The following is a 27,642-nucleotide window of genomic DNA, read 5'->3' as shown; positions in this document are numbered from 1 at the left end:
TTTTTCTCCTATCAGGATCGAAAGAGCTCGCGATTCTGAGTAATAATTGCGTAAAAAAATACCCATGTTACAAAAAAAGTGGGGGGGACAACTTTGAAAAAAATTGGCCCCCCTAACCCTTTGTTTTGTCCGCAGAGTGTGCTCCGTGGTGACCCAGGAGATGGATAACTACGAGCCGTGCATCTACACCAAGCGCGTGCTGGAAGCGGTCACCGTGCTCAGGGATCAAGGTCAGTGCCTCTTGTCATATAGCTCTCCCATATACACGGTGTAGCAGAGTGTGCTCCGTGGTGACCCAGGAGATGGATAACTACGAGCCGTGCATCTACACCAAGCGCGTGCTGGAAGCGATCACCGTGCTCAGGGATCAAGGTCAGTGCCTCTTGTCATATAGCTCTCCCATATACACGGTGTAGCAGAGTGTGCTCCGTGGTGACCCAGGAGATGGATAACTACGAGCCGTGCATCTACACCAAGCGCGTGCTGGAAGCGGTCACCGTGCTCAGGGATCAAGGTCAGTGCCTCTTGTCATATAACTGTCCCATATACACGGTGTAGCAGAGTGTGCTCCATGGTGACCCAGGAGATGGATAACTACGAGCCGTGCATCTACACCAAGCGCGTGCTGGAAGCAGTCACCGTGCTCAGGGATCAAGGTCAGTGCCTCTTGTCATATAGCTCTCCCATATACACGGCGTAAGATGAGGAAACCAAATAATTTGAACAGCGTATTTCCTCATCATATTAGAAGAGTAAAATGTCATATAAACATTTCTGGATTTTGTCTACTTTCAGAGTTATAAGCATTAAAAAAAAATTTACTATTTCTCAGAGCAAAACGCTGTTGTGATGGCGATGATGCCGTTATCGAATATAATCTAAACTATCCTCGTTGATAGATATCGAAAATGGATGTTTTCTATGTATTTATCTATTTAAGTATGTATATCGTCGCTTAGCACCCATAGTACAAGCTTTGCTTAGTTTGTGGCTAAGTTGATCTGTGTAAGGTGCCAAAAAAAAAATGACACATTGCAAAAAAGTATTTTTTATTTTAAGTGCCAGTTTTACGAATAACATTTACTTCTTATGTGAAAATACATCCAAAAAACTTTAAAAAAAATTACACAAATAATTTTTTTGCGCAATTTGCTTGACGTCATAGAACATTTTATCTTTATTTTGCCTTTATTTTTGAAAAGTAACTATTTATATGACCAACTATACTTTTTTTTATATCTCGGTCCCTGCAAGTTATCCAATAGCCCGGTCCACACAGAGCGAAGCACGCCATGAGGCAATGTGCTCACGCGGCAAAATTCCAATGTAGACGTGCCTCGGCGGAGGCAGGTGTGGACCCGGCTATTGATGATGCCGTACAACAAATTAATACTACAATTAGGAGATACTTCTAGTTCCAATCGATGACCATAAAACTAAGGTAAGGTACAGCGGGGCAAATCTCGACTGTGTAATTGTAACTGGTCCATTTTTCCATGTTTTACAATGTTTGCATTATTAAATAGAGTCTCCACCGGTTATATATGGTAGGCGTGTTCAGTGGATACATGTAGAACTCTAAATCATAGTGTAACAATGGAAAAAATGGATCAGTTACAATTACCCCCCCCCCCCAGTCGAGATTTGTCCCGCTGTACCTTACTTCTAGTTCCAATCGTTAACCATAAAACTAAGGTAAATAAAAGAATATATTTTTAACATAAATTTATTAAAAAAATCCAGGTATCACTATGTACTAGGATCTAATGGCAATTGAGTATTATATTATCTACATAAACATGACCTTTCGTCTTCAAGATACAGAAGTGCAAAGAAGATATGTGCAATAGAAAATTATGACTAGAAGGTGAAAAGGTAACCAACAAAAAATCACAAAAAAAAAACTTAAAAATGTCATATCTCAATACTTTATACTGACATACGAGATTTTAAAAGTTATAAGTGATTTTCAATTGTTAAAAAAGTAAGCAGTATTTAGGCTGCATAAGTTGCCTCGTAGAGTAGTTGCCTCGCGAGTCATCTAAAAGAGATTATATCGCAAGCGAGTTATAGTTCGCCGCCGAGCTATGAACTATAAATCGCTCGGTCTCCCTTTTATTTAAGTGGGACCTTAGGTAGCTCAAGGTGTTGCCTCGTGGGGAAGTCAAGTTGCCTCGCGAGGCAACAGGTGTTAAAAGACGGGGTCACTTCGTGTTTAACTTAGTTCTGTTCTGGTGGTGGGGGGTGCGCCCTGATGTACTCGAGGGCGCGGATGATGGCCTCCGGAATGGGGGAAGGGGTGGGGAGATGAGAGCCCTGCGGACAAAAAGGGGGAAATTAGTAAAGTATATAGAAAAGTTGAAAAAAAAAACTCAACAATCTTGTGTATTTCGCAGTTCCTAATCTAATCAAAATTAATAATTTAACTGACTGAGCTTACTGACCAGTAATTTCTATTGTTTTGAATTATTGACATTGTATTATTGGCCGTTTTTCATGATAAATCACAAGCATTTGTGAGAATTACGTTTTGGGCAACGTTTTGTGTGCGCCTAACAATGAGTGTCAAGTAAATTAAAGTCTCACCAGAAATATATGGACTACGCGCCATTTTGCGGAATTTAATTTGGAACCTATTTTCTTCATACTAAACTGAGCTTTCACCGCATACATCAGAATAACAGCGTCTTGACATTCCATACGTAATATTATAAATGGGAAAGCGTGTGTCTGTTTGTTTGTCCGTCCTATACGGCAAAACGGAGCTACGAATTGACGTGATTTTTTAAGTGGAGATAGTTGAAGGGATGGAGAGTGACGTAAGCTACTTCTGGTCTCTTTCTAACCCCGCACTTTCCTAAGATGGGGGATGGAAATTGGAACATTCTGCAAGTTTCGAATTTAACGCGAGCGAATTCGCGGGCAAAAGCTAGTAATTATATATTTCTGGTCAGGCTTTAGATTATGAGCATTTTCTGAATTTGGTACCCCCAATTAAATAGCGTCAGTCGTTAACAAAAATTAACTCGCTGTCAGTTTTTTGACGACAATTAAGCATAAGATATGTCTAAAAATTTACTTTTTTCACATTCTGAATGTAGATTATCGCTTAAAGTTTATGTAACTAACACAAAAACAATATTTTTATTGAAATTTCATGCTAAATTATCGTCACAAAACTGACAGTGAGTTAATTTTTGTTAACAACTTACGCTAATTGGGGTGTCCCGAATTCAGAAAATGCCCTTATACGTCAGTTAAACCCGATATTAGTTGGTTGGAACATACCTGGGGCTGGTAACCGTTCTCATCAGCGACGTATGTGAGCTGAACCTGTTCTCCCTCAGGGGTCTTCCACGCGTTCTGGCCTTGGATAACTACGGCGGCTTCCTCCTGTAATAAATGGTCAATTTATTTATTACACATAAACTATCAATAACAGGGCATCCTAATACGATAGTATGGAAATTTACACAACATTTTATACATTGCCGTAGCACAAAACATATAGCGTAGCCTTTGTGAATTCGTTCAGAGAACAAGAGAATATATCAAAGTCGATCGCTACTCGATTAATTAGCTGTGCTGCTCTATTATGTGTCGATAAAGTACTTAATGTAAGAATAAAGTTGTGCCGCCCCCGATTTAGATTTCGTTTCTTTTGTTGAAAGCTGAATTAGTAGGGAGATGCCTCGAGCATTCAAAATACTTACACCAGTGGCTTTAGGTTGTCACTGCTCTTGAGCCTGGATACCGTTGTCGGTTTCGAAGGCATATTAGAAGTTGCCTTCAGAGAGGCATCTTAAAAATGCCTTGAGCATTAAAAATACTTACTCCAGCGGATTTAAACTCAAAGGCATATTGGAAGTTGCCTTCAGCGAGGCACCTTAAAATGCCTCGAGCATTAAAACACTTACACCAGTGGCTTTAAGTTGTCCCTGCGCCTGAGCCGGGATACCGTTGTCGGTTTCGAAGGCATTATGGAAGTTGCAAAATACTTACACCAGCGGCCTTAAGTTGTCCCTGAGCCTGAGCCTGAATACCGTTGTCGGTTTCGAAGGCATATTGAAAGTTGCCTTCAGCGAGGCACCTCAAAAATGCCTCTAGCTGTAGTATTAAAAGTACTTACACCAGCGGCCTTAAGTTGTCCCTGAGCCTGAGCCTGAATACCGTTGTCGGTATCGAAGGCATTATGGAAGTTGCCTTGATCGAGGCATTTTAAAAATGCCTCGAGCATCCAAAATACTTACACCAGCGGATTTGAGTTGTCCCTGCGCCTGAGCCTGGATACCGTTGTCGGTTTCGAAGGCATACTGGAAGTTGCCTTCCGGGTCTACATCGGACTCCTGCCTCAGGATCTGTGCGTTTTGCTCGCCGCCGGCTTGCTTGAGGTGCGACACATCGGCAGCCGCGAAGGCCAGGAGGCAGGACACGATTAGAAGTTTCTGGAACACAAATGAATAAACTGTAGGGTTTTGAATTATTCACAGGTATAGGCTACTTGCCTCCTAGTCAAATCAGTTTCTTTTTAAGAACTGTCAAAACGAATTTGTACGACTTTCTAACATGGAATTAATATTAAATCGAATTGAGTGACGTCACGGTCAACTCAGTTACTTTATATATTTCTGCCTGAAGTTTATTAAATAGAAATTGGATTTAAAAATAACTTCTGTGACATGTTATACATAATTATCTGATGCTTTATTTCGTGCATGGTATAAAATATTTTTTCTACTCCCGTACTGTTATTCGTGAGTTACAAGGTCGTGCATAGAACTTTAAAACCCTACATAAAAGATGTCAGGACAAGTCTATCTAGTCTATACCCTGAAAACATTTAGTAGCAGTCGCACGATATAGCTGTTTTACAGTTTAGTAAATACATTGCTACCAACTTAACAAACCAATTCGCAGAGTCGAGACTCCTTCGTTTTCTGCTGCGTTCATTGGCGACGCGTCGAATCGCATTCAAATGTATAGAACTCGATTCAACTCGACTCGATTCGTCTTAGTGGCCAGGCTTCAAAGAACCATGTACCATAGACAGTTTTATTTTCATGTTTGCACTCAAACTGCATATTCGAAATGGTAGGTGGTCCACTAGATAACTAAGATGACTGAAAGTAGGTATTTATTGAATTTATAATTTTCTTTCAAAGTAAGTGCTTGGTCGTAGAAAAAGTATTGTATGCAACGGTGTTTAACTGAGTCAAAAAATGCTCGTGGCGTTTTTATTAACAATTTTCGGCTCCGCCTCAAATTGTTACCCACGCCACTCACCTTTTTTGACCTCTTTTAACCACCAGTTGCATAAAATACTATTAACTACAGTCAAGTTCCCTATTTAAGCTTAAGACAATACATACAGGAGCGAAAATTCTAAAATGGAAAGGACCTCTTTCTATTTGGGAATTCTAAATTTGAATTGTAAGTTCATTATACGCGATTTAATCCGTTTTCATAGTTTTTAACCCCCGACGCAAAAACGACGGGGTGTTATAAGTTTGACGTGTCTGTCTGTGTGTTTGTCTGTCTGTCTCTTTGTTTGTCTGTCTGTGTATGTGTCTGTCTGTGGCATCGTAGCTCCCGAACGGATGAACCGATTTAGATTTAATTTTTTTGTCTGAAAGCTGAGTTAGTCGAGAGTGTTCTTTTTTCAAAATTTAAATTTTTTGGTTAGGTTAGTTTCAAGTAGTCACACTACTATATATAAGTTATAAATTGAAATAGATATCATACACGAAAGAAAAAACGACAAGGTCCACTGGTGGCCGAGCCGGGAATCGAACCCGGGTCTTCAGCTTACGCGGCTAACGTACCACTAGAAGCGGCGGGCGGGTGTTTGGTCTAGTGGTAAAGACGTTAGCTGCGTAAGCTGAAGACCCGGGTTCGATTCCCGGCTCGGCCACCAGTGGGCCTTGTTGTTTTTTCTTTCGTGTATGATATCTATTTCAATTTATAACCACCGCACCGCACCGATGGAAAGTGGCCACCGCAACCTCCCGAAAACGCACAAAGTTTGTCCGAAACTTTTGTTGTTTGTTTGTTTGTGTGCTTGTTTGTTTGGCCTAAAGGTTAGCTGGTAGAGAACGCCTTTTGGCATTAAGTTTGCCTTATGTACATACATACATACATACATACATACAATCACGCCTGTGTCCCATGAAGGGGTAGGCAGAGCACATAAAACTACTCAGGTTTCATTGCCACTCTTGGCAAATAAGGGGTTGAAAGAAAACGAAACTGTGACATTGCAGTGACAGGTTGCCAGCCTCTCGCCTACGCCACAATTTAACCCATATCCCACAGTCGCCTTCTACGACACCCACGGGAAGAAAGAGGGTGGTGAAATTCTTAACCCGTCACCACACGGGCCTTAGTACAGTAATATTTTAACTGTGCAATGAAATTTAAATAAATGAATAAATAAAATTGAAACGCAATAATTTTATATGCATTCCATAAAATATCTATATATTTCGATCTTCATGTCATCTACTACGAGACGTAGATTTGTCAAATCTAACCTTTTACAAGTTGATTCATTGACGTTAATAATTAATAACCTAAAATACGTAATAAAACATGACCTTACTCATCTTCGTCACGTGTCGTCACCGGGAGTCGAACCCTTTAACCTTTTGACGGAGAGCGGTCAGCCTCAGCCATATTCATAAGTTATGTTAATGTCATGTTACGACATCTCTTGAACTTAGGGTCAGACTGTATTGACAGGCGGAAGCGGGAGCGGTTTCACATGCTCTATGTATATCCTAAATACTCAATAAAAGATGGCCGCTAATCTTTGTCACGTGATTCCCTTTAACCTTTTGACGGAGAGCGGTCAGCCTTAGCAATATTTATGAGTTATTTTAATGTCAAGTTACAACATCGCTTCGGATGAACTTAGGATCGGGTTGTATTGAAAGGCGGCAGCGGTAGCGGTTTAAGTGATAGCGATTTAAGACGAGTATTAAAATTATTAGTAATATTAACAATGTGAAATATTTTAATTATAGCTATGAAGGGCACATTTGATTTCTTTTCCATTTTGTTTTTTTTTTAACTTATGAGCAAATAACTGATTTCAAGCAAAGTTCACGCATACGCTTGAGTCGCTTAACTTCAAACTCGAACTGACTTTATTTTAAACAGTTATAGTTACCCGTTAAACAAATCTGTATTTTTAAATAATAATGTATTGTTTGTATGTTAACACTTTATTGTACATAAGACAAGTTACGACATAACAATACAATAACATACGGAATTAGGAGAAAATATCCTAAATCGCTACCGCTCCGCTTATCACGATAGTATGAGCGCGTGAAGAGGCGTTTTGACCCGCCAGCTATGCGATGTGACATCTCAAGGACGAGGTTCGATTCTCGGTAAAACTATTGCTATGTTTACCGAACACACTTCGTAATTGCTTAATTAATAATTTAATTACTGAAGTCCAATAATAAAACTGTTTATTTATTTGGGTGCGATCCTGGGTTCAAATCCCGGTAAGGGCATTTATTTGTGTGATGAACACAGATATTTGTTCCTGTCATGGATATTTTCTATGTATGTATGTATTTGCAATTTTAACTATAAAACTCCCGTGAGACTCATACATATTTAAAAATATTTTAAGCGGGTTACTCACGTATTAAGTCGATATAGCGTTCGACATGTTTCGGTTCAATTTCGAGAACCTTTCTCAATACGCGCTCAGTATGCGTCGCGCTCTCGACATGTAAAGGCGGGGTGTCGCTACTCTTGAGAAAGGTTCTCGAAATTGAACCGAAACATGTCGAACGCTATATCGACTTAATACGTGAGTAACCCGCTTAAAATATTTTTAAATATGTATGTATGTATTTATCTTTATCAGTATGTATATCGTCGCCAAGCATCCACAGTACAAGCTTTGCTTAGTTTGGTCACAGTAATAAAGAGTACTATCGTACAGTATGGCCACTTCCGCTGCCCGCTGAAAGTGCCGCCCTCTCGGTTACCTCACAGTTACCGCCTGTCAAAAATGCGAACAGTCGACCTGTCATATTTCACTCATACAAGCATAGTACGCGTTCACCTACACGAGCTTAGAATATGTGCTAGGAACGCGCCTTTTTCATATATTTGATCGCCAGTGTCCGAGATGTGGTTTGGGGCTAGGTTGATCTGTGTCAGGTGTCCCTCAATATCTATTTATTTATTCATAATGCTTTATAATCTATAAATAAATTCATATTACGTCTAAAAATATAACATCTGTTTGCATAATACTAATTTATAGTCAAATTAAAGATGTTTTTGTCCTTGTCACAATCAAGGTTTCACAAATTGGTTATTTATTCAAAATAAACTTGTTTAGTTTTGATGACGCTGATGTTTAGTTGGTAGTGACCCTGTTTGATTTGGAGGTCACAAGTTCGATTCTGAGTTGAGAAAAATGTTGTTTTGATAGTAATTAATAGTTGAGATGTTCAAAAATATTTAATTAAAAGAATACAGTCAATAATATAATAAAATATTATTAGATCTAGAAATTCACTCAGCTATAAGTTATTTCAACTTTTAGTTCGATACCATTTAAGGATTTATTTTTTAATGAAACCGTTATATTGGTAAGAATTTAAAGTCTTGGTTAAAAAATCCGCTTTTATACTAATAAAGCGTTTTTTTAAATAAGTAAACATATTGTTTCACAGCGTCACGTGATAATTAATTTGTTTATATTAATTGAAACTGTTTTGTGTTAATGCAAGTTTAGGTATTAAATTACAAATGTAAGTTATATTATTACCTCGATTATGTAATTAAAGTACCAGATCAACATCAAACAATAATCTTTTCCATTTCTAAGCAATTTTAATTTAAAAAAACTTGGCTCAAAACTTGATCGGACATCATTTCTAATATAGTTTTTATTGACTATATTTTTATCCAAAATAATGCACTCACCACAGATGTCATATATACCATAGATCAAGCAAACGTATCTACTTAGCGTGTCAAATGAACTCAGTGAAATCCACTGAGTTGTCCGTCTTTACCCGCAGCTTGCAGCTTTCGGGCGTCAATTTTTGTAAGTTGAAGTCAACCAAAACATAAAAAATGCCTTGTTACGTGATATTCAATTGCAACAACACAAAAATTATGAACAATCAAAAGCCTGAGACATATTTAAAATTACAGGCAAGAATCAACTTCAGTACAAAATTTGACACGCTCGGCCCCTATACAAATATATGAATTTGTTTCTTCTATCTAAATTAAGTTCTGTGGCACTCACCATGTTTAAGCCGTGTGCACACTTGAACTGTGCCCCGTCAGTGTGCACGCGGCTTATATAGCCGAGACGCGCCGAGGTCACGGCCGCTGTAGCTTTGTTATATACTGAATGTTACAAAGAAAGCTGCCATACAAAATAAATATACATACATACATACATACAATCACGCCTGTGTCCCATGAAGGGGTAGGCAGAGCACATGAAACTACTCAAGTTTCAGTGCCACTCTTGGCAAATAAGGGGTTGACTGAAAACGAAACTGTGACACTGCAGTGACAGGTTGCCAGCCTCTCGCCTACGCCACAATTTAACTCATATCCCACAGTCGCCTTCTACGACACCCACGGGAAGAAAGGGGGTGGTGAAATTCTTAACCCGTCACCACACGGGTCCGGGCAATAAATATACATAAATAATTTTCCCTAACGTATTATATAGCCTATTATAGCATCGTGAGAGACTGGGGTCCTAGGCTATACCACACTTACCACAGTATAATAAAGAGTACTATCGTACAGTATGGCCACTTCCGCTCCCCGCTGAAAGTGCCACCCACCCCCTCTCGGTTACCTCACAGTTACCGCCTGTCAAAAACACGAACAATCGACCTGTCATATTTCACACAAGCATAGTACGCGTTCACCTGCACGAGCTTAGACTATGTGCTAGGAACGCGCCTCTTTCATATGTTTGATCGCCAGTGTCCGAGGTGCCTATACCTACTATATAATATCCCACCGCTGAGCAAAGGTTTTTTTCCTTCGATTCCCATCGGTGTTCCTTGAAAAATACGACCTCGCTCTCTTCAAAGCAAGAGTGAATAGGTTAGTACTGAATCGGTGAGCTCCATCTTAGACTCTCTTCTTTCCATCGGGTGTGACTAGGGTCAATCGCCGATCAGTACACAATAAGAAAAAGAACACTTCCCGGTTACAAAATATACATGCCTAATACTACATTACGATACAAGTGTGGGAAACTAAACTAGTGGCGATAAATTACACGACGATGAAAAACATACGATACATGCGCGAAAAGGAAATTCGTAACTCGTGTCGATGTAAAACACTCCGATCGTGTTTTCATTTATTTCCGCATATGTATCGTAATGTATTATTTCCAAGCATTTTATTATTAAAGTCTATACTGTGTCCCACTGCTGGGCAAAAGCCTCCCCCAGTCCCCCTTTGAGTCCCACTCATCCCAATTGAGCCATCAGTCGTTAGCGTTAACCCGGAATTTTTACCACGGGTCTAGAACCTAAGGTCTACTTTGACAACTCCCAGGTTATTTATTTATATTTATTTATTCATACAACATACAAGCTTACAGTATTAAAACCAAGACGCTTACATGCTACATAATTTACAATTTACTTACACAAAAACAAATACATATTTAAACATTACACACTTAAATTTAAAAACATATATAACCCAGACAAAAATGACCCTGGGGAGTCAAAAAATACGTCAACCTGAGGCTGTTCGACTGAAAGTTGATTTAGGAGTGAGAGTGCCCGATTGGTGGGAGCATTACCAGCTTGCCGCGTGCGCACCCCGACTGCGGCAAACAATATGGTTATGTCAATATTCAACCGCGAGCGTAGTCAGTGGTTCTAAAAGTGGAATCTTGAGCGTTACGAGGGTTGTAAGGCACTAAGATTAAGACGCTGACAACACCCAATGACCTTGACGCTAGCGTACACTGTCTATTCGCATGGGAGTAAATTAGAGCGCGATGTCACTAAAACATGGCGGCTAGGTACGAAAAGTACGGAAAAATGTTAAAATAAAATAGAAATATGCATTATTTGTGTAATATGTTTTGTTAGTATTTTAGATATGTATATTTTTGTTATTGTAATTTTAATTAAAGACAACTAAGTGAATAAATGAACGACATAGAACCGTTTAATGATGAACTCGAGACCAATCTTTGCAATTTTTTTCTATCGAGCCGATTTCGTTAAATTGTGTATCGAGTACGGCTATGTTCGTTGAAATATAATGAATAATAACATATAATTTACATGCCTTACTAAAACTAATAGTTTGTCTTAAAAAACTGCGCAAGTAACATCAATTTTGCGCAGTTGGGTGTTGTCAGCCCCTTTTGCTGCCGAGTGAAACAATTTTCACCACTTTGCAACGAGGAAAATATCATACTTTTTTTTATACTACGTCGGTGGCAAACAAGTATACGGTGTAGGTATAGTAGTATACTTAATTAAATTCATCAATTTTTAAAATATTTATGATTCAGAATCATCATTTAAACGTTAACTAATTCTATCATCGAGCTTTGGGCGTCAAGTAAAAATTTGTCTCAAATTACTTTGCACTCTTGTGAATAAATTTAATTTTTTTAATTTCAGGTCTATCGACGCATATTTTAGTAATACATTTAGCTTAAAACTAGGTTATTTGTTATAGATTAGGCACATACAATTTTACACTACAATACAATAGAATTATTAAAATAAAGAATATAATACAATCTTTTTTTTATTTTATATCTAATTAAAATTTTAAAAACTTAATCATTTCGATTCCGATAAAATTATAAAATAAAAATAAAATAAAATTAAAATAATTAACAGTCACATTGAAATTGTATTTCCATTTATATTTAATTCATTTGACATACTGTCAAACAGGCTTGACTTGACCGATCCAGTAGTTTTAAATTGGACAGTCAAACCTGCTGCAATCAAGTTCAAAATCGTCACTACTTTTAAAAAATCTCGTATCTCACGCTGTTCCTCAAAGTTAAAACGCAGTAAGTCTATATGCGTTCCATACATACTTACTACAATTTTCTTTTCATTGACAGACGAAGATACAAGTTTTTTTAAAAGTAGTGACGAAATGCAACTTTGTCATTAATTCATTCATTTTTCAATCCAGGTATCTTTAAAGCAAGAGTAAATAGGTATCTCATAGGTAAGCGTGCCCCATAGTAGACCGCATCATCACCTACCATCAGGGTGTGATCGTGGTCAAACGCCTACCTATTCATACTAAAAAAAAAGTATCAATAGAGCCTTTACCAATATGTGGTAAAATAGTTATTTGTTATACAAGGGGGCAAAGTTGTATTTTAACGCCGAGTGTGGAATTGAATAACGAGCAAGTGAAAGGATTCTATAGTTGAACCACGAGCGAAGCGAGTGGTTCGAGAATAGAATTCTGAACTTGCGAGTTTTTTAACACACGAGAAGTAAAATACATTTGCACCCGAGTGTAACACAAAACTTTTCCCCTCACTATAGCGAGGAAACTACAACGCAATAATTTTTAAGAAAAAAAAACCGTCGCCTTTCGGGTTCTGGTGAAAGTTACTTGCGAATGTTGGATTATGTAGAAATGTGTAGGTATTTTTTAAAACTGCTTTTAATGCTTTAATTATTAGATGGCAACATAAATGAATATACGTATAACGTTAAGGTTTGAGGAGTTTCCTCAATTCCTCATGAATCCGATATTATATTATAAGAAATCGAAGCTTGACAAACTTTGACTTGAAAACTCAATATGCTTAACAAACATAACTAAATAAATAAATGTCACTGTTCTGAACTTAAATGCATGCTTTTCTTGCAAAAATACCAAAGTCACTTATGAGTGTGCCGTTCAGATTTGAGGAGTACGGTTCTGACTATCATCAGCAGTTCCACTGCACCAAATGTCACTGTTCTGGACGCAAGTGCATGCTGTTCTTATAAAAATACCAAAGTCACTATAAGCGTGCCGTTCAGATTTGAGGAGTTCGGTTCTGACCATCAGCAGTTCCACTGTACCAAATGTCACTGTTCTAGACGTAAGCGCATGCTGTTCTTATAAAAATGGCAAAGTCACTATAAGAGTGCCGTTCAGATTTGAGGAGTTCGGTTCTGACCATCATCAGCAATTCCGCTGCACCAAATGTCACTGTTCTGGATGAAAGTGCATGCTGTTCTTATAAAAATACCAAAGTCACTATAAGCGTGCCGTTCAGATTTGAAGAGTTCTATTCTGGCCATCATCAGCAGTTCCACTGCACCAAATGTCACTGTTCCGTACCTAAATGCATGCTGTTCCTTTAAAAACACAAAAATCACTATATGTATGCCTTTCAGATTCGAGGAGTTCCCTCGATTTCTCCAGGATCCCATCATCAGAACTGGGTTCTGAAAAAATGGGACCAATCTGTATGCATATACATTCAATTAAAAAAAAAAAATTCAAAATCGGTCCAGTAACGACGGAGATATCGAGGAACAAACATTAAAAAAAAAAAAAAAAAAAAAACATACAGACGACTTGATAACCGTCCTTCTTGAGATATGAGGCGACGGTTAAAAAATGCGTTTATCACTGCTTCCAGTAGTTCCACAGGTGGTAAATCATCTTTATTACTAGATTCACCTGCTTTTATTAATTTTAAAGCAGTTAATTTGACTTTATTAAAAGTCAAATTACTTTACCCACTAGTGGATAAAATGCGTTTTTACCCGCTGGCATTAAAGGACAAAACACGTGTTTCCGAGGTAGTGAGGGGAAAAAATAATTATGGTAACTCCAAAAAAGCTCCTTCTTTCGGCCTTGATTATCCTCAATTGCTCATCCTCATTGGAGAAAAGTAGCCACTTTTGTATTGTTTACGTACTTATTGGGCGCGACCTTGGTCACCGTGTAAATGGTTACCTAACCCGTCACCTGCCGATAAGGAATAATCAATTGTTCATCGGAGATAACCCGTTCTGTGCTGATGTAAACGCTATGTTGAGTCGAAATCTCAGCCACGCCAGCTTTTTAAGAACCCGACTAAAGAATTTATTTATTTATTGAATCTTTATTAGAAAAAAAGAAAAATTATGCAGTACAAAAAGGCGGACTTAATGCTTTAAAGTGAGCGGTTCTGCTGCAGCGCTAAAAAATCACGACAATTCGTCGCTCCGTTTTGCCGTGAAAGACGGACAAACAAACAGATACACACACTTTCCCATTTATAATATTAGTATGGATATCGGATATTTTCGAACACTGGTGTTATATGTTTCTGTGTAACTTGGTCCTATAATACATTATGGTTACAATAGTGTACTTACTCTGTGTAGTTTACTGTGTGGTGACGGGTTAAGAATTTCACCACCCCCTTTCTTCCCGTGGGTGTCGTAGAAGGCGACTATGGGATATGGGTTGAATTGTGGTGTAGGCGAGAGGCTGGCAACCTGTCACTGCAATATCACAGTTTCGTTTTCTTTCAACCCCTTATTTTCCAAGAGTGGCATTGAAACTTTAGTAGTTTCATGTGTTCTGCCTACCCCTATATGGGATACAGGCGTGATTGTATGTATGTTGTATTGTATGTATGTATGTACAATAGTGTTAAAGAGATTACCGTAGTAGTAGTATTTTTAGGAGCGTGCCAGATATTTATGCAGCCTTCTTTTTGTGCGATACTATTGCCGGTGGCTGTACTATGTGATATACTTCTGCCTCCAGTGTTTCGAGGTTTTTTTTTTTTTCTTAGCCTATTGGAGTGTCCCACTGTTGGGCAAAGGCCTCTCCCCTGGCTCTCCATAATTCCCGATTCTCCGTTACTTCCGGCCAGTTATTTAGGAAGTCGTCAAGGTTTCGAGGATATACTACTAAAATAAAATATAGTATTACTCAGTATTATACGCAATAAGAATATGCGTTCTCATTACTCATTATGCATGCAGTTTCATCATCAGAACGCTACCATAAATTTGGTTAAGCCGTCGTTGGAGCCACTTTCGGTGAATAATGTTGCCATAAAATAAATTTATTTTTAAAAATACCAGCGTGCGTATCCGAATGCACAAACGCTCACGATAATATCTATATACAAAATACTCTCTTCTTCTTCTTATTTAAGAGCTAATGTAGCTCTTGTCGGTGGAGTATGCGCCATATTTCCCTATTCTCCGCTTTCCTCTTTAGTTCTTGATACGACATGACACCGGCCTTCTCCTTGAGTTGAAACAAAATACTCGTCATAATGTTTTTTTCTTTATATACCACGACCACAGTATAATAAAGAGTACTATCGTACAGTATGGCCACTCCCGCTCCCCGCTGAAAGTGCCGCCCACCCCCTCTCGGCTACCTCACAGTTACCGCATGTCAAAAACGCGAACAGTAGACTTGTAATATTTCACTCATACAAGCATGGTACGCCTACACGAGCTTAGAGTGGCAAACAGGTATACGGTCCGCCTGATGGAAAGCGGTTACCGTTACCTATTTACGCCTGCAACTCAAGGGGTGTCACGTGCGCGTTGCCGACCCATTAGAAACTTGTACACTCCTTTTTTGAAGAACCCCATACTGTAGTTCATCGGGAATACCTCGGCAGGGAGCTCATTCCACAGCCGTTTGCGTTACCCCGAAATTTGCCACTGCTCACAAGAGCCTGTATCATTATAAGTGTGGTTTCACATTATCCGATCCGATATCGGATGTAGGTCCGATATCCCATATATTTAAGCGGCCATCTTTGATTTTTGTCATGTAAATAAATAAATAAATATTATAGGACATTCTTACACAGATTGACTGAGGCCCACTGTAAGATCAAGAAGGCTGTGTTGTGGGTACTCAGACAACGATATATATAAAAATACTTATATACATAGAAAAAATCCATGACTCAGGAACAAATATCTGTGCTCATCACACAAATAAATGCCCTTACCGGGATTCGAACCCAGGATCACGGCGTAGCAGGCAGGGTCACTACCGACTGCGCCAGACCGGTCGTCATCCTTCCGACATCTGTGAAAACTTGGTGAAAACGTACTAATTGTTAAAATTGCACTATTACTCGAAATCGTTGGACTCTTCTAGCATTGAGAATTATCTCATTAATTCAGTTTCTTCATCGGTATGCTAAAATAAATTACCTGGTTAAAGCAATGTAGGTGCAAAATTCCATTAACTATAATACCAAGAATCTACACGTTTTTTTAAACCTTGGTTTTTTCGGTGAAGGAAAACATCGTGAGGAAACCGGACTAATTCCAATAAGGCTTAGTTACTCTTCAGGTTGGAAGGTCAGATGGCAGTCGCTTTCGTAAAACTAGCGCCTACGCCAAATCTGGGGATTAGTTGTCAAAAGCGGACCTCAGGCTCCCATGAGGCGTGACTAATGCCGGGATAATGCAAGGAGGATGATGATATTGATGATGGATTTTTTCTTCTCAAGATTTTTCGAACTATATACACCCTGTTTTTATTGTATTCCGTTAACTTTAAGGGAAGATTCTTTAGTTCAAATACAATCAATTTCTCTAAGAAACTGCCCTCTATAAATATCTCTTACGGTTATCGAATTATTAAAAAAAAAAAAATTACTGAACACGTGTGTGGCATGGCATACCTTACCACTTCCTAATGTTATTTGTTTTGACATGTGCCGTCAATCACTTGACACTAACTTGAATGTTATTCTTAAGGGTCTCTCACACTAATAAATTCATTTATTATGTATAAAAATGATTTTTTTTCTTGCGATTTTAACTTAAAGTGATATACAGGGCGGTTCCTGATAATGAACCTAGCTACGTGTCGAATTTAACGGAAAACAAAAAAAAAACACGGTGTATATTTAATGCTGATATTTAATACCTACTTATGCGCCTTATTTTTATTTAATTAAATTTAAAACCAATGATTATAAAATTAAAATAAGCTTATTATGTGTCTGTGAACCTCTTATTTACATAAGTATTATGATCATGATATGACTATTATTGTCTTCGGTTACCGCGATAGTTACTCATGAAATAAAACTATGGAAACGTATACGCGATTTAATCCGTTTCCATAGTTTTAGTTTTATATGACTACTAGCTTTTACCCGCGGCTTCGCCCGCGTAATAAAAGTATTCATTAAGATTTTCATTTGGATCCTTAGGTTTCTCTGTAGGTATATTTATCTGCGATTATTTCGATTGCACATAATACTTTTGCTTGCAATGATTGTAGAAATATTACACATCGACCACAGCGTAGGTAATTCTATATACGCTGGGGAAACCTTTATAAACATCCCACATAGCCCGTATTTCGACACAATGATCGGTGGGTAAAAAGTACTTTTTTCTATTATCCCTTACAATTTTTTACATTTTGCTTATACTTATCGCAAACGTAATCTTCAAGCAAGCAAACAACGATCGTCTTAGAGCACATTGATTGTAAGAGACCGCCGACCGATTATCCGTATCCCTCTAACGATACCCATATTATCCGTATCCGTATCCGTATCCGTATCCGTATCCCTATCGCTATCGCTATCGCTAACGCTATCGCTAACGCTAACGCTAACGCTAACGCTATCGCTAACGCTATCGCTATCCCTATCGCTATCCCTATCGCTATCCCTATCGCTATCCCTATCCCTATCCCTATCCTTATCCTTATCCCTTATCAAGATGTTTAATGATATAACACTTTAAGTTCTCGCGCTTTGTACACATATTTAAAGTCACATACAGGTCGAGGTAATTAACATTATTTTTACCTTTTTTCCCAACGTTTCGGTCAGGTTGCACTGGCCGTGGTCGCGGAAGACTGACGTCCCAGCAAAATGTCACCGGAGATGTAAACAACACAAAACTACCCGATATTAATTTATATAAATGTTCGGGGTAGACAAATAAATATAATCTACCCGCTTTTAGTTAATGTTTATTTCCCACCATGTTTATTTTAAAGGTAAAAATAATGTTAATTAATCGCGTTCGACCTGTATGTGACTTTAAATATATGTTTAATGATTTCTTATCAAGTGCTAAAATATAAAGTTTCATGGTTTTATCTTTTAAAATTAAGAAATCCCATACAAACTTTCAACCTCTTTTTCAACCCCTTCATCCCTTTTTTTCGAAATAAAAAGTAGCCTATGTTCTGTCTCAGGGTCTAAAGATTGTCTGTTCCAAATTTCATCAAAATCGGCTGCGTGGTTTAAGCGGGAAAGCGTAACAGACAGACAGACAGACAGACAGACAGACAGACAGACAGAGTTACTTTCGCATTTATAATATTACTAGCTTTTACCCGCGGCTTCGCCCGCGTAATAAAAGTATTCATTAAGATTTTCATTTGGATCCGTAGGGACCGTAGGTTTCTCTGTAGGTATATTTATCTGCGATTATTTCGATTGCACGTAAAGCTAGGAACACACTACGCGGACGTCAGTCGTGAATCGACCGCGGACGGGAATCTGGACAATGAAATTACACATAACCGTGCAAACTATCGGTCGACGGACGTGGACGTGGCCTTGAGCGCATGGACGTCCGATCGAAATCTGGCTCGCTGGATGTTTAGTTCCGTGTACACTGATCGGTCGCGGTCGTGGTCGATTTACGACGGACGTCCGCGTAGTATGTTCCAAGCTTTATACTTTTGCTTGCAATGATTGTAGAAATATTACACATCGACCACAGCGTAGGTAATTCTATATACGCTGGGGAAACCTTTATAAACATCCCACATAGCCCGTATTTCGACACTATGATCGGTGGGTAAAAAGTACTTTTTTCTATTATCCCTTACAATTTTTTACATTTTGCTTATACTTATCGCAAACGTAATCTTCAAGCAAGCAAACAACGATCGTCTTAGAGCACATTGATTGTAAGAGACCGCCGACCAATTATCCGTATCCCTCTAACGATACCCATATCCGTATCCCTAACGCTATCGCTATCGCTATCGCTAACGCTATCGCTGTCGCTATCCCTATAGCTATCCCTATCGCTATCCCTATCGCTTTCCCTATCGCTATCCCTATCCCTATTCCTATCCCTATCCCTATCCCTTATCAAGATGTTTAATGATATAACACTTTAAGTTCTCGCGCTTTGTACACATATTTAATGTCACATACAGGTCGAACGCGATTAATTAACATTATTTTTACCTTTTTTCCCAACGTTTCGATTTAAAGTCACATACAGGTCGAACGCGATTAATTAACATTATTTTTACCTTTTTTCCCAACGTTTCGGCCACGTTGCACTGGCCGTGGTCGCGGAAGACTGACATCCCAGCAAAATGTCACCGGAGATGTAAACAAGACAAAACTACCCGATATTAATTTATATAAATGTTCGGGGTAGACAAATAAATATAATCTACCCGCTTTTAGTTAATGTTTATTTCCCACCATGTTTATTTTAAAGGTAAAAATAATGTTAATTAATCGCGTTCGACCTGTATGTGACTTTAAATATATGTTTAATGATTTCTTATCAAGTGCTAAAATATAAAGTTTCATGGTTTTATCTTTTAAAATTAAGAAATACCATACAAACTTTCAACCTCTTTTTCAACCCCTTCATCCCTTTTTTTCGAAATAAAAAGTAGCCTATGTTCTGTCTCAGGATCTAAAGATTGTCTGTTCCAAATTTCATCAACATCGGTTGCGTGGTTTAAGCGGGAAAGCGTAACAGACAGACAGACAGACAGACAGACAGACAGACAGACAGAGTTACTTTCGCATTTATAATATTAAGTATGGATGGATAGTATAGTATGGATGGATTGTCAGGAGGGCGCTGTTATGTATGCGGTGACAGTTCAGTATAGTATGAAGAAAATAGTTCTAATAAAATTCCGCAAGATGGCGCGTAACGCATAGTCTCTACATACATATTATAAGATTTTTACAATATGTGCCTAATGTCAATAAATCCTAGTTACCCTTCGGGTTGGAAGTCGCTTTCGTTAAAACTAGTGTCTAAGCCAAATCTTGGGGTTAGTTGTCAAAGCGGTTCCCGGGCTCCCATGAGCCGTGGCGAATGCCGGGATAACGCATGGAGGATGATGATTATGGATGTCGACAAATGTATTTTTCCCCTCACTAGCTCGGAAACACGTGTTTTGTCCTTTAATACCAGCGGGTAAAAACGCATTTTATCCACTAGTGGGTAAAGTAATTTGACCTTGAATAAAGTCAAATTAACTGCTTTAAAATTGATAAAAGTAGGTGAATCTAGTAATAAAGATGATTTACCACCTGTGGAACTACTGGAAGCAGTGATAAACGCATTTTTTTGCGTTGTAGTTTCCTCGCTATAGTGGGGGGAAAAGTTTTGTGTTACACTCGGGTTCAAATGTATTTTACTTCTCGTGTGTTAAAAAACTCGCAAGTTCAAGTTCAGGCCTTTCACTTGCTCGTTTTTCAATTCCACACACGGCGTTCAATTACAACTTTGCCCCCTTGTATAACAAATAACTATTTATTACTTATTCCTGTAGTGTCATGAAGAATAAAGTAAAAGTGCAATTTACAATTAGCATATACGTATAGACAATGAGTGACTCACTTTGTGCAATAAACTGTTGTCTGAGTTGTAAGGCGACCTTTTAAAATGACTGATGGTATGTCGTTACATAACTGTTGGCAAAGAGGTAAATATGCTACGTGCCTCGATAACTCATCCTGCCTGAGGCAATGGTGGGGCCCTTAAAGCATATTATTCTCAGAAACCGATTTTAATAAGACATGTCTATCAAGCTAGTTAATATAGGCCTTATTAATCGTAAGTAAATGTAACTATGTGAGTTATATGGAGCGACATAATCGCTAAGCGATAAAGCTCTTTAATAAAGATTAAAAAAAAAAAAGACATGTCTAAGAAGTAAGAATCAGTAATACAAGGTGAAAAAAAAACCGGCCAAGAGCGTGGGGTTCCGTAGTTTTCTCAAAAACTACTAAACCTATCAAGTTGAAAATAATTTTCCTAGAAAGTCTTTATAAAGTTCTACTCATGTGATTTTTTTCATATTTTTTAAACATATGGTTCAAAAGTTAGAGAGGGGGCGGGACACTTGTTTTTCCTTTAGGAGCGATTATTTCCGAAAATGTTAATATTATCAAAAAACGATTTTAGTAAACCCTTATTCATTTTTAAATACCTATCCAACAAAATATCACACGTTGGGGTTGGAATGAAAAAAAAATCAGTCCCCACTTTACATGTTTCGGGTACCCTAACAAAACATTTTTTTTTTTTCAATTTTTTTTTACCACTTTGTCGGCGTGATTGATATACATATTGGTACCAAATTTCAGGTTTCTAGTGCTAACGGTCACTGAGATTATCCGCGGACGGACGGACGGACAGACAGACATGGCGAAACTATAAGGGTTCCTAGTTGACTACGGAACCCTAAAAAAGGACCGTTCAAACTTTGCATAGTGACTTTTGGAGTCATAATTAACAACTTTTTTTATGGGACCAATGAAATCGCAACCCCTCTGGTGATGTCTGATGCTCGTGTCTATGTGCGGCGGTGATCGCTTACCACCAGTGGATTCGTTCGCTCGTTTGCCTTTAAAAACCTAACCAAGAAATTAAAATTTTGATAAAACCCCGACATATTGGACTGATTTTCATGAAACATGGCTTAGAAGACTCTCGACTAATATACAGCTTTCAAACAAAAAAAAAAACTATATCTCAATCGGTTCATCTGTTCGGGAGCTACAATGCCACAGACAGTCGTTTCGGGGGTTAAAAAGTATAGTGAAAAAGTATTCAATAAAATATGTAGGTATGGTATTATGGTATGATCCAACCATACGTTATGTCACAATAAAAATACCTGACGTCTAAACCAGTTTTAAGATCCAACGAGATGTTTACTGGAATTTGTTTGTCAACATTGTTTTTATGTCTTCCGCGAACGTAAATAACAATTCGACCTTTTGTATCGAAATTGGTTTATTACTTGGATGCCGGCCGGTTTCCTGAGTGATGTAACTCTGTTCACATCTTGCCTGGGTTATGGTTAATCTAGTTTAACCCTTTGACCGCCAATAACGCCTAAAAGCGTCGTGTGCCGTTGTGCCCACGACGCCAGCAACGTCTAAAGTTGCTATGGCGGACCCTGTCACAGCAATTGGAGTAGGTAATTTTTTTTCTTCTTCGGGTGCCATATCCTCTTCGGATGTCGGCTACCACAGTCCGGAACTCCTCTCTATGGCACTGGTCCCAACGCGAGCTAGTAAGCTATGAGCTATCGGCTATAAAAAACGAACAAAAGATAATCACTCCCGCGCAAAAGAGACACGACGATGTTTATAGTTACTCGCCCAGCGGTCAGCTATCAAAATCGCCGTGTCTTTTTTATTTACACGGGAGTGCTTATCTTTTGTTCGTTTTTGAAGCCGATAGCTCATAGCTTACTAGCTCGCGATGGGACCAGTGCCTATTTGCAGTTTTTCTGCCTAGCGCGACAGCGTCTATTCCCGTCCAGCTCCTAAGGTTATTCATCCAGGTTATATTTATTATTTTGTATTATTTATTAATTATCTTTTTTTACTGACCGAAATGACGTTTGTGAAATTTAATGGCAGATGAGGTGACAAGTTGACAACGCCTTATTTGTGCGTGCTGAATTTATAAAATTAGAAAAACAGGGATATCAATTGTCAGTGTCACTTAGCTGTCATTGGTGTTTTTTTTTCTAATTTCATACATTCAGAACTCGCAAAGGCATTGTCACCTCATCCGCCATAAAATTTCACAAACGTCATTTCGGTCAGTTAAAAAAAGATAATTAATAAATAATACAAACTTAAAGAGCCACCTTTCCGTGATCGTTAAAAATTATTCTATTCGAAAAATATATTATTTGCCTATCTTCGAAAAACTTCATGTTACCTAATTGTCCCGCTGACAGATAACGTTTATTTTCGTTATTTACTAGTAGAGTTATTGGCGTATAGGCCACATTTGACGCGAGAGGCAAAGCGTTCTAAGGGTTAAACGCTCGAAAATGTTTTGTCATACATACATACATACATACATACATACAATCACGCCTGTTTCCCAGAGGGGTAGGCAGAGATCACGGATTTCCATTTACTACGATCCTGACAAACCACTTTCGCTTCACACACTTTCATAACGTTTCTCATACACGCTCGTCGGTTTCGAGTACTTCTGACCTGGCCTTTTTGCAATATTTCCCCGATTTGATCAAGAAAAGATCGCCTAGGTCTTCCACTACCAACTGATCCTTTCACTCCTTTTTCATATACTTTCTTCGTTAATCTCCTCTCATATTGTCATATTTTATAGTATTTTATGCAATCGGTGTTTAAAAGAAGTCAAAAAAGGCGAGTGGCTTGAACTCACGGCCCCTGGATCCAAGTCACACCAAGGCAGAAGGTTTTTAAATTTATCCTAATTTCTAGTATCTGCTTGTCAAAAAGTAAAAGGTAGTAAAATAACCAATATTATATGTACAAATTTATTTACTTTCACACAAATCATTCTAGGACTTTTGAAAAAACAGTAGAAAATAATAGGGGCGCGGCCGTCTATGTGAATCGTTTTGCTTTTATTTATTTTAAACTGTATTGCACATAAAAAAAAGTACAATTGTGTCGCTTAACTTTAAAAGTGGGTAAATCCATTCTGCTATAAGGTTGATTATCTGTCAGATCATATTATATTTGGCTAGTCTGTGGTCAAGAGTAAGCCCATTTATAATGAAAAAAAAAAAAAAAATTATATACGCAACCTTATAGCATAATGGCTTTACCCACTTTTGAAGTTAAGCGACACAATTGTCTGACTAAATTTGACGGAATTTTGGATTTGGCGGATTTTGCATGTGGCAACTACACTCTAAAAAAAATTTGTTTGCTCCTATCAATATTTTGATCGTCGTAGTCAAGCATCTTGATTCCATACGAGCCTGATAAGATCTTAGACAAATGGAATAAGGTAATTTTGATTGCTCTTACTTTTGCAACGTAACTGAGACAATTAAGATCTTGTTCAATAATTACATGAAAAATAATTAGGCGAACTAAATTACCTTAGCAAGTTCAACTAAGCACTTGATAATTATTATCATGATACGTAACTGTATCAACTAACGCAAATCAGTTAGTTCAACTATGACGTTGCTCAATATTAACATGGATAATGATTGTATTAATTATTTGACCTAAATAAATTCAACTAAGAACATGATTACATCTACTTACGAACCTTGTGAGTCTGAACTAAGATATTGGTCAATTTGAATATTAATTGTTTAATCAATTCAACTAAGACATCTGTCAATATTAACATGAAGCATTACTGTATTAACTATTTAATCCGAATAAGTTCAACTAAGAACATGATTACATCTACTTACGCACCTTGTGAGACTGAACTAAGATATTTTTCTATTTGAACATGAATTGTTTAATCGATTCAACCAAGATGTAGGTCAATATTAACATGAGGCATTACTGTAGTAACCATTAAAACCAAATAAGTTCAATTAAGGACATGATTACATCGATATACACACTTTGTGAGAGTGAACTATGATATTGTTCAATTTGAATCTTTGTTTTGTTATACATTTCAACTGAGAAGCTTGTTCAGTACTATCATTCTTGTTCAATTGCACTATGACTTACTTTGTCTCATTTACTAAGACAACAACCCCTTATTGATAATTGTCATAAAACACCACGGGACTGAATTAGACAAATTATGTTTTATACCTATTTACAAATACATACGTTAACTTGACAGATAACATAAAACGATTCATATCTAATTCAGGCTGGTGATGCGTTTATGAATAACGCCATAAATAAAACAAAAGTTATAAAAAATGACATTTATTCATAATATACTTGGCACCTACTACTACTACCTACTTAGAATAAATAGTTCTTTTCTTGCGGCGGTTATCACATCACAGTATTACCTAACAACTTACAAGTTCAATGGAGGAAGAAATCGAAATTTTAAAAACATGGGAGTTGGAAACTTAAGACGCTACAGGAGCGAAAATGCTAAAATGGAAAGGAACCCCCCTTTCAATTTGGGAATTCTAATTTAATATACAAGTGTTATTCACTACATTTATCAAAAAAAAATGTCCATTAAGAACAACTCAGTAAAAAAATATTGCAAAAAAAGCTTTAAAATCGAGGTTTCGCTCTCGACTGTTTCCCCTTCAAAACTTAGTCAATCGTAATGAAATTTGAGAATCTGAATAACAATGAAATAATCAGTGTCGGACCGTTCAGTTTTTGTGGCTAACAGGCTAGTTTCCTACTAGTCAAATCAGCTTATTTTTAAGAAAACGATTTGCTAATATGGAATTACTATGAAATACTGAGGAGTGACGTCACGGTCAATTCATTTACTTTATATCTTTCTCTTTGACTTATTAAATAGAAATTATGTTTAAACACAACTAAGTGTCTACATTTTTCTTCTAATTAAGTGGTGCTTTCTTTCGTCCACTGCACAAAATATTTTATTTTAAGTATAGGAACTTAGCCTATTGCCACCAATTTTGAATGCCACACCTTTTTTACGCCATAATCAACCGTAACCGTAACCGTAATCAACCGTAACCGTTTTTGGAAATTTTCGATAGGCTCTAGTGTCTTTAAAAATATTCTTATTTTTAAAGACACTAGACACTAAAAGACACTATCTAAAGACACTATCTGTGTCGGACCGTATTGATTTTTTGACTTTCTAGTCAAAAAATCAATACGGTCCGACACAGATAAAAATTATTATACTGTGCTGAAAAAAATAATGGCTGTATCTTGAAAAACCAGGGAGGAAATAGTCGAGAGCGTTTGTATGGAGAATTGATCACTCCTGTATCGTCTTAATACCAGAGTTCACCAGTAAGTACAATGTATTATATTTTCATTATTGATTATTGTTTGTTTGTTCAGAGTATCATCTTAGGTCAGCGAAGATTTTGTAGCATGTATTTATTGCGTTCATAATGGACTGTCTTTCATAGATTACCGATCTGCTAGCAACAACTAGAAATGATTAGATTTTTTGTGTGCATCAGAATGACTGACCAAAATGGCAGATCGATGTTGGAGTAACATTAGCATTTACTACCTATTTGCTACTATTTACTACCTGTATTGACACATTTGCTACCTAAGTTAAAAAAAAAGATTTTCCAAAAAAAAGTGGGCAGTCATTCTGACGTCAGGATGACTGCCCAAACGGTACTCCGTTCAGGTCCAACCCCGACATACTTGTCGGGGTTGGACCCCTTAATTAGCAACAATGTATGTACTATGATTTACTACCTATTTGCTACCTACACATATACTTTTTTCAGATTTTTTAGTTAAAAAATAACGATTTTATGAGCAAAGTATTATTTTTAGAGATTTTTTCAATAAAGTGGGCAGTCATTCTGACGTCAGGATGACCGCCTAAACTGAATATATCGGGGTTGGACCCCCTAATTTGCAACAATGTATGTACTATAATTTACTATCTATTAGCTAGCTAGCTGCACATATATTTTTTTTAGATTTTTTTGCCAAAAAATAACGATTTTATAAGCAAAATAGTTTTTTTGTAGAAATGTGTTTCATAAAGTGGGCAGTCATTCATATATCAGGTTGGACCCCCTAATTTGCAAACATTCTGTCCTATGATTAACTACCTATTTGCTACCTACATATATACCTATATATTTTCATTATATTCAGATTTTTATTTTTTTATAATAAAATCTGAAAACTTGCAAATATTATGTAGGTAGGCAAATTGGGCCTAAATTTTTATTTATTTTATAAAAAAAAACTGAAAACATACATATATTATGTAGGATATGTATGTTTCAAATTAGGAGGTCCAACCTGAAGTATGAATGACTGGCACTTTATGTAACACATTTCTACAAAAAAAAATCATTTTGCTCATAAAATCGTTATTTGTTGTCTAAAAAACCTGAAAAATATATATGTGCAGGTAGCAAATAAGTAGTAAATCATAGTATATACATGGTTGCAAATTAGAGGGCCCAACCCCGACAGACTCAGTTTGGGCAGTCGTCCTGACGTCAGAAAGACTGCCCACTTTATGGAAAAATCTCTAAAAATAATACTTTGCTCATAAAATCGTTATTTTTTTAACTAAAAAGTCTGAAAAAATATATGTGTAGGAAGCAAATAGGCAGTAAATCATAGTACATACATTGTTGCTAATTAAGGGGTCCAACTCCGACATACTCAGTTTGGGCAGTCATCCTGACGTCAGAATGACTGCCCACTTTATTTTTGGAAAATCTTTTTTTTAACTTAGGTAGCAAATGTGCCCATATAGGTAGTAAATAGTAGTAAATAGGTAGTAAATGCTAATGTTACTCCAACATCGATCTGCCATTTTGGTCAGTCATTCTGATGCACACGATTTTTTCAAGAGACTCACCCACAACAATACAATTATGTATGGCTGGCATGACAATCCTATTTTTTGAAGTGTGGCTATGCAAAGTTCGATGGTCTGGCTAATTTCTGCACTAGAGCGGATA

At 37.5% G+C, this 27,642-nt stretch overlaps 3 protein-coding genes across 7 annotated transcripts in view; 2 read left to right on the top strand and 1 right to left on the bottom strand.

Annotated features, from left to right (window-relative positions):
* The window catches only part of LOC125239208 (catenin alpha-like), a 32,774-nt gene extending 32,493 nt beyond the window's left edge, over positions 1–281 (top strand). Inside the window, exon 14 of the mRNA XM_048146731.1 lies at positions 136–281. Within this exon, the coding sequence (XP_048002688.1) occupies positions 136–274 (139 nt within the window). The 3' untranslated portion in view covers positions 275–281. The remainder of the gene's footprint in view (positions 1–135) is intronic.
* Positions 282–564: 283 nt separating this feature from the next.
* The window catches only part of LOC125239204 (catenin alpha-like), a 121,343-nt gene continuing 94,265 nt past the window's right edge, over positions 565–27,642 (top strand). For all 5 annotated transcript variants that reach the window (XR_007178504.1, XM_048146723.1, XM_048146724.1 and 2 more), the window contains exon 1: positions 565–656. Coding sequence is in view for 4 of the 5 variants with exons in the window: in XM_048146723.1 (XP_048002680.1) it covers positions 572–656 (85 nt within the window). In the remaining variant the exon portion in view is untranslated. The remainder of the gene's footprint in view (positions 657–27,642) is intronic.
* On the bottom strand, positions 1,713–9,347 carry LOC125239206 (larval cuticle protein LCP-17-like). Its single transcript, XM_048146728.1, has 4 exons — positions 9,290–9,347; positions 4,251–4,445; positions 3,289–3,393; positions 1,713–2,316 (listed from the first exon to the last, which is right to left on the bottom strand). Exons 1-4 carry the CDS (start codon positions 9,290–9,292, stop codon positions 2,221–2,223), a joined length of 399 nt encoding a protein of 132 aa, XP_048002685.1. The 5' UTR covers positions 9,293–9,347; the 3' UTR covers positions 1,713–2,220.

The sequence above is a fragment of the Leguminivora glycinivorella genome, chromosome 25, assembly GCF_023078275.1.
Source record: "Leguminivora glycinivorella isolate SPB_JAAS2020 chromosome 25, LegGlyc_1.1, whole genome shotgun sequence".
NCBI classification, from domain to species: Eukaryota; Metazoa; Arthropoda; class Insecta; order Lepidoptera; family Tortricidae; genus Leguminivora; species Leguminivora glycinivorella.
This window is presented reverse-complemented; position numbering and strand designations above follow the sequence as displayed.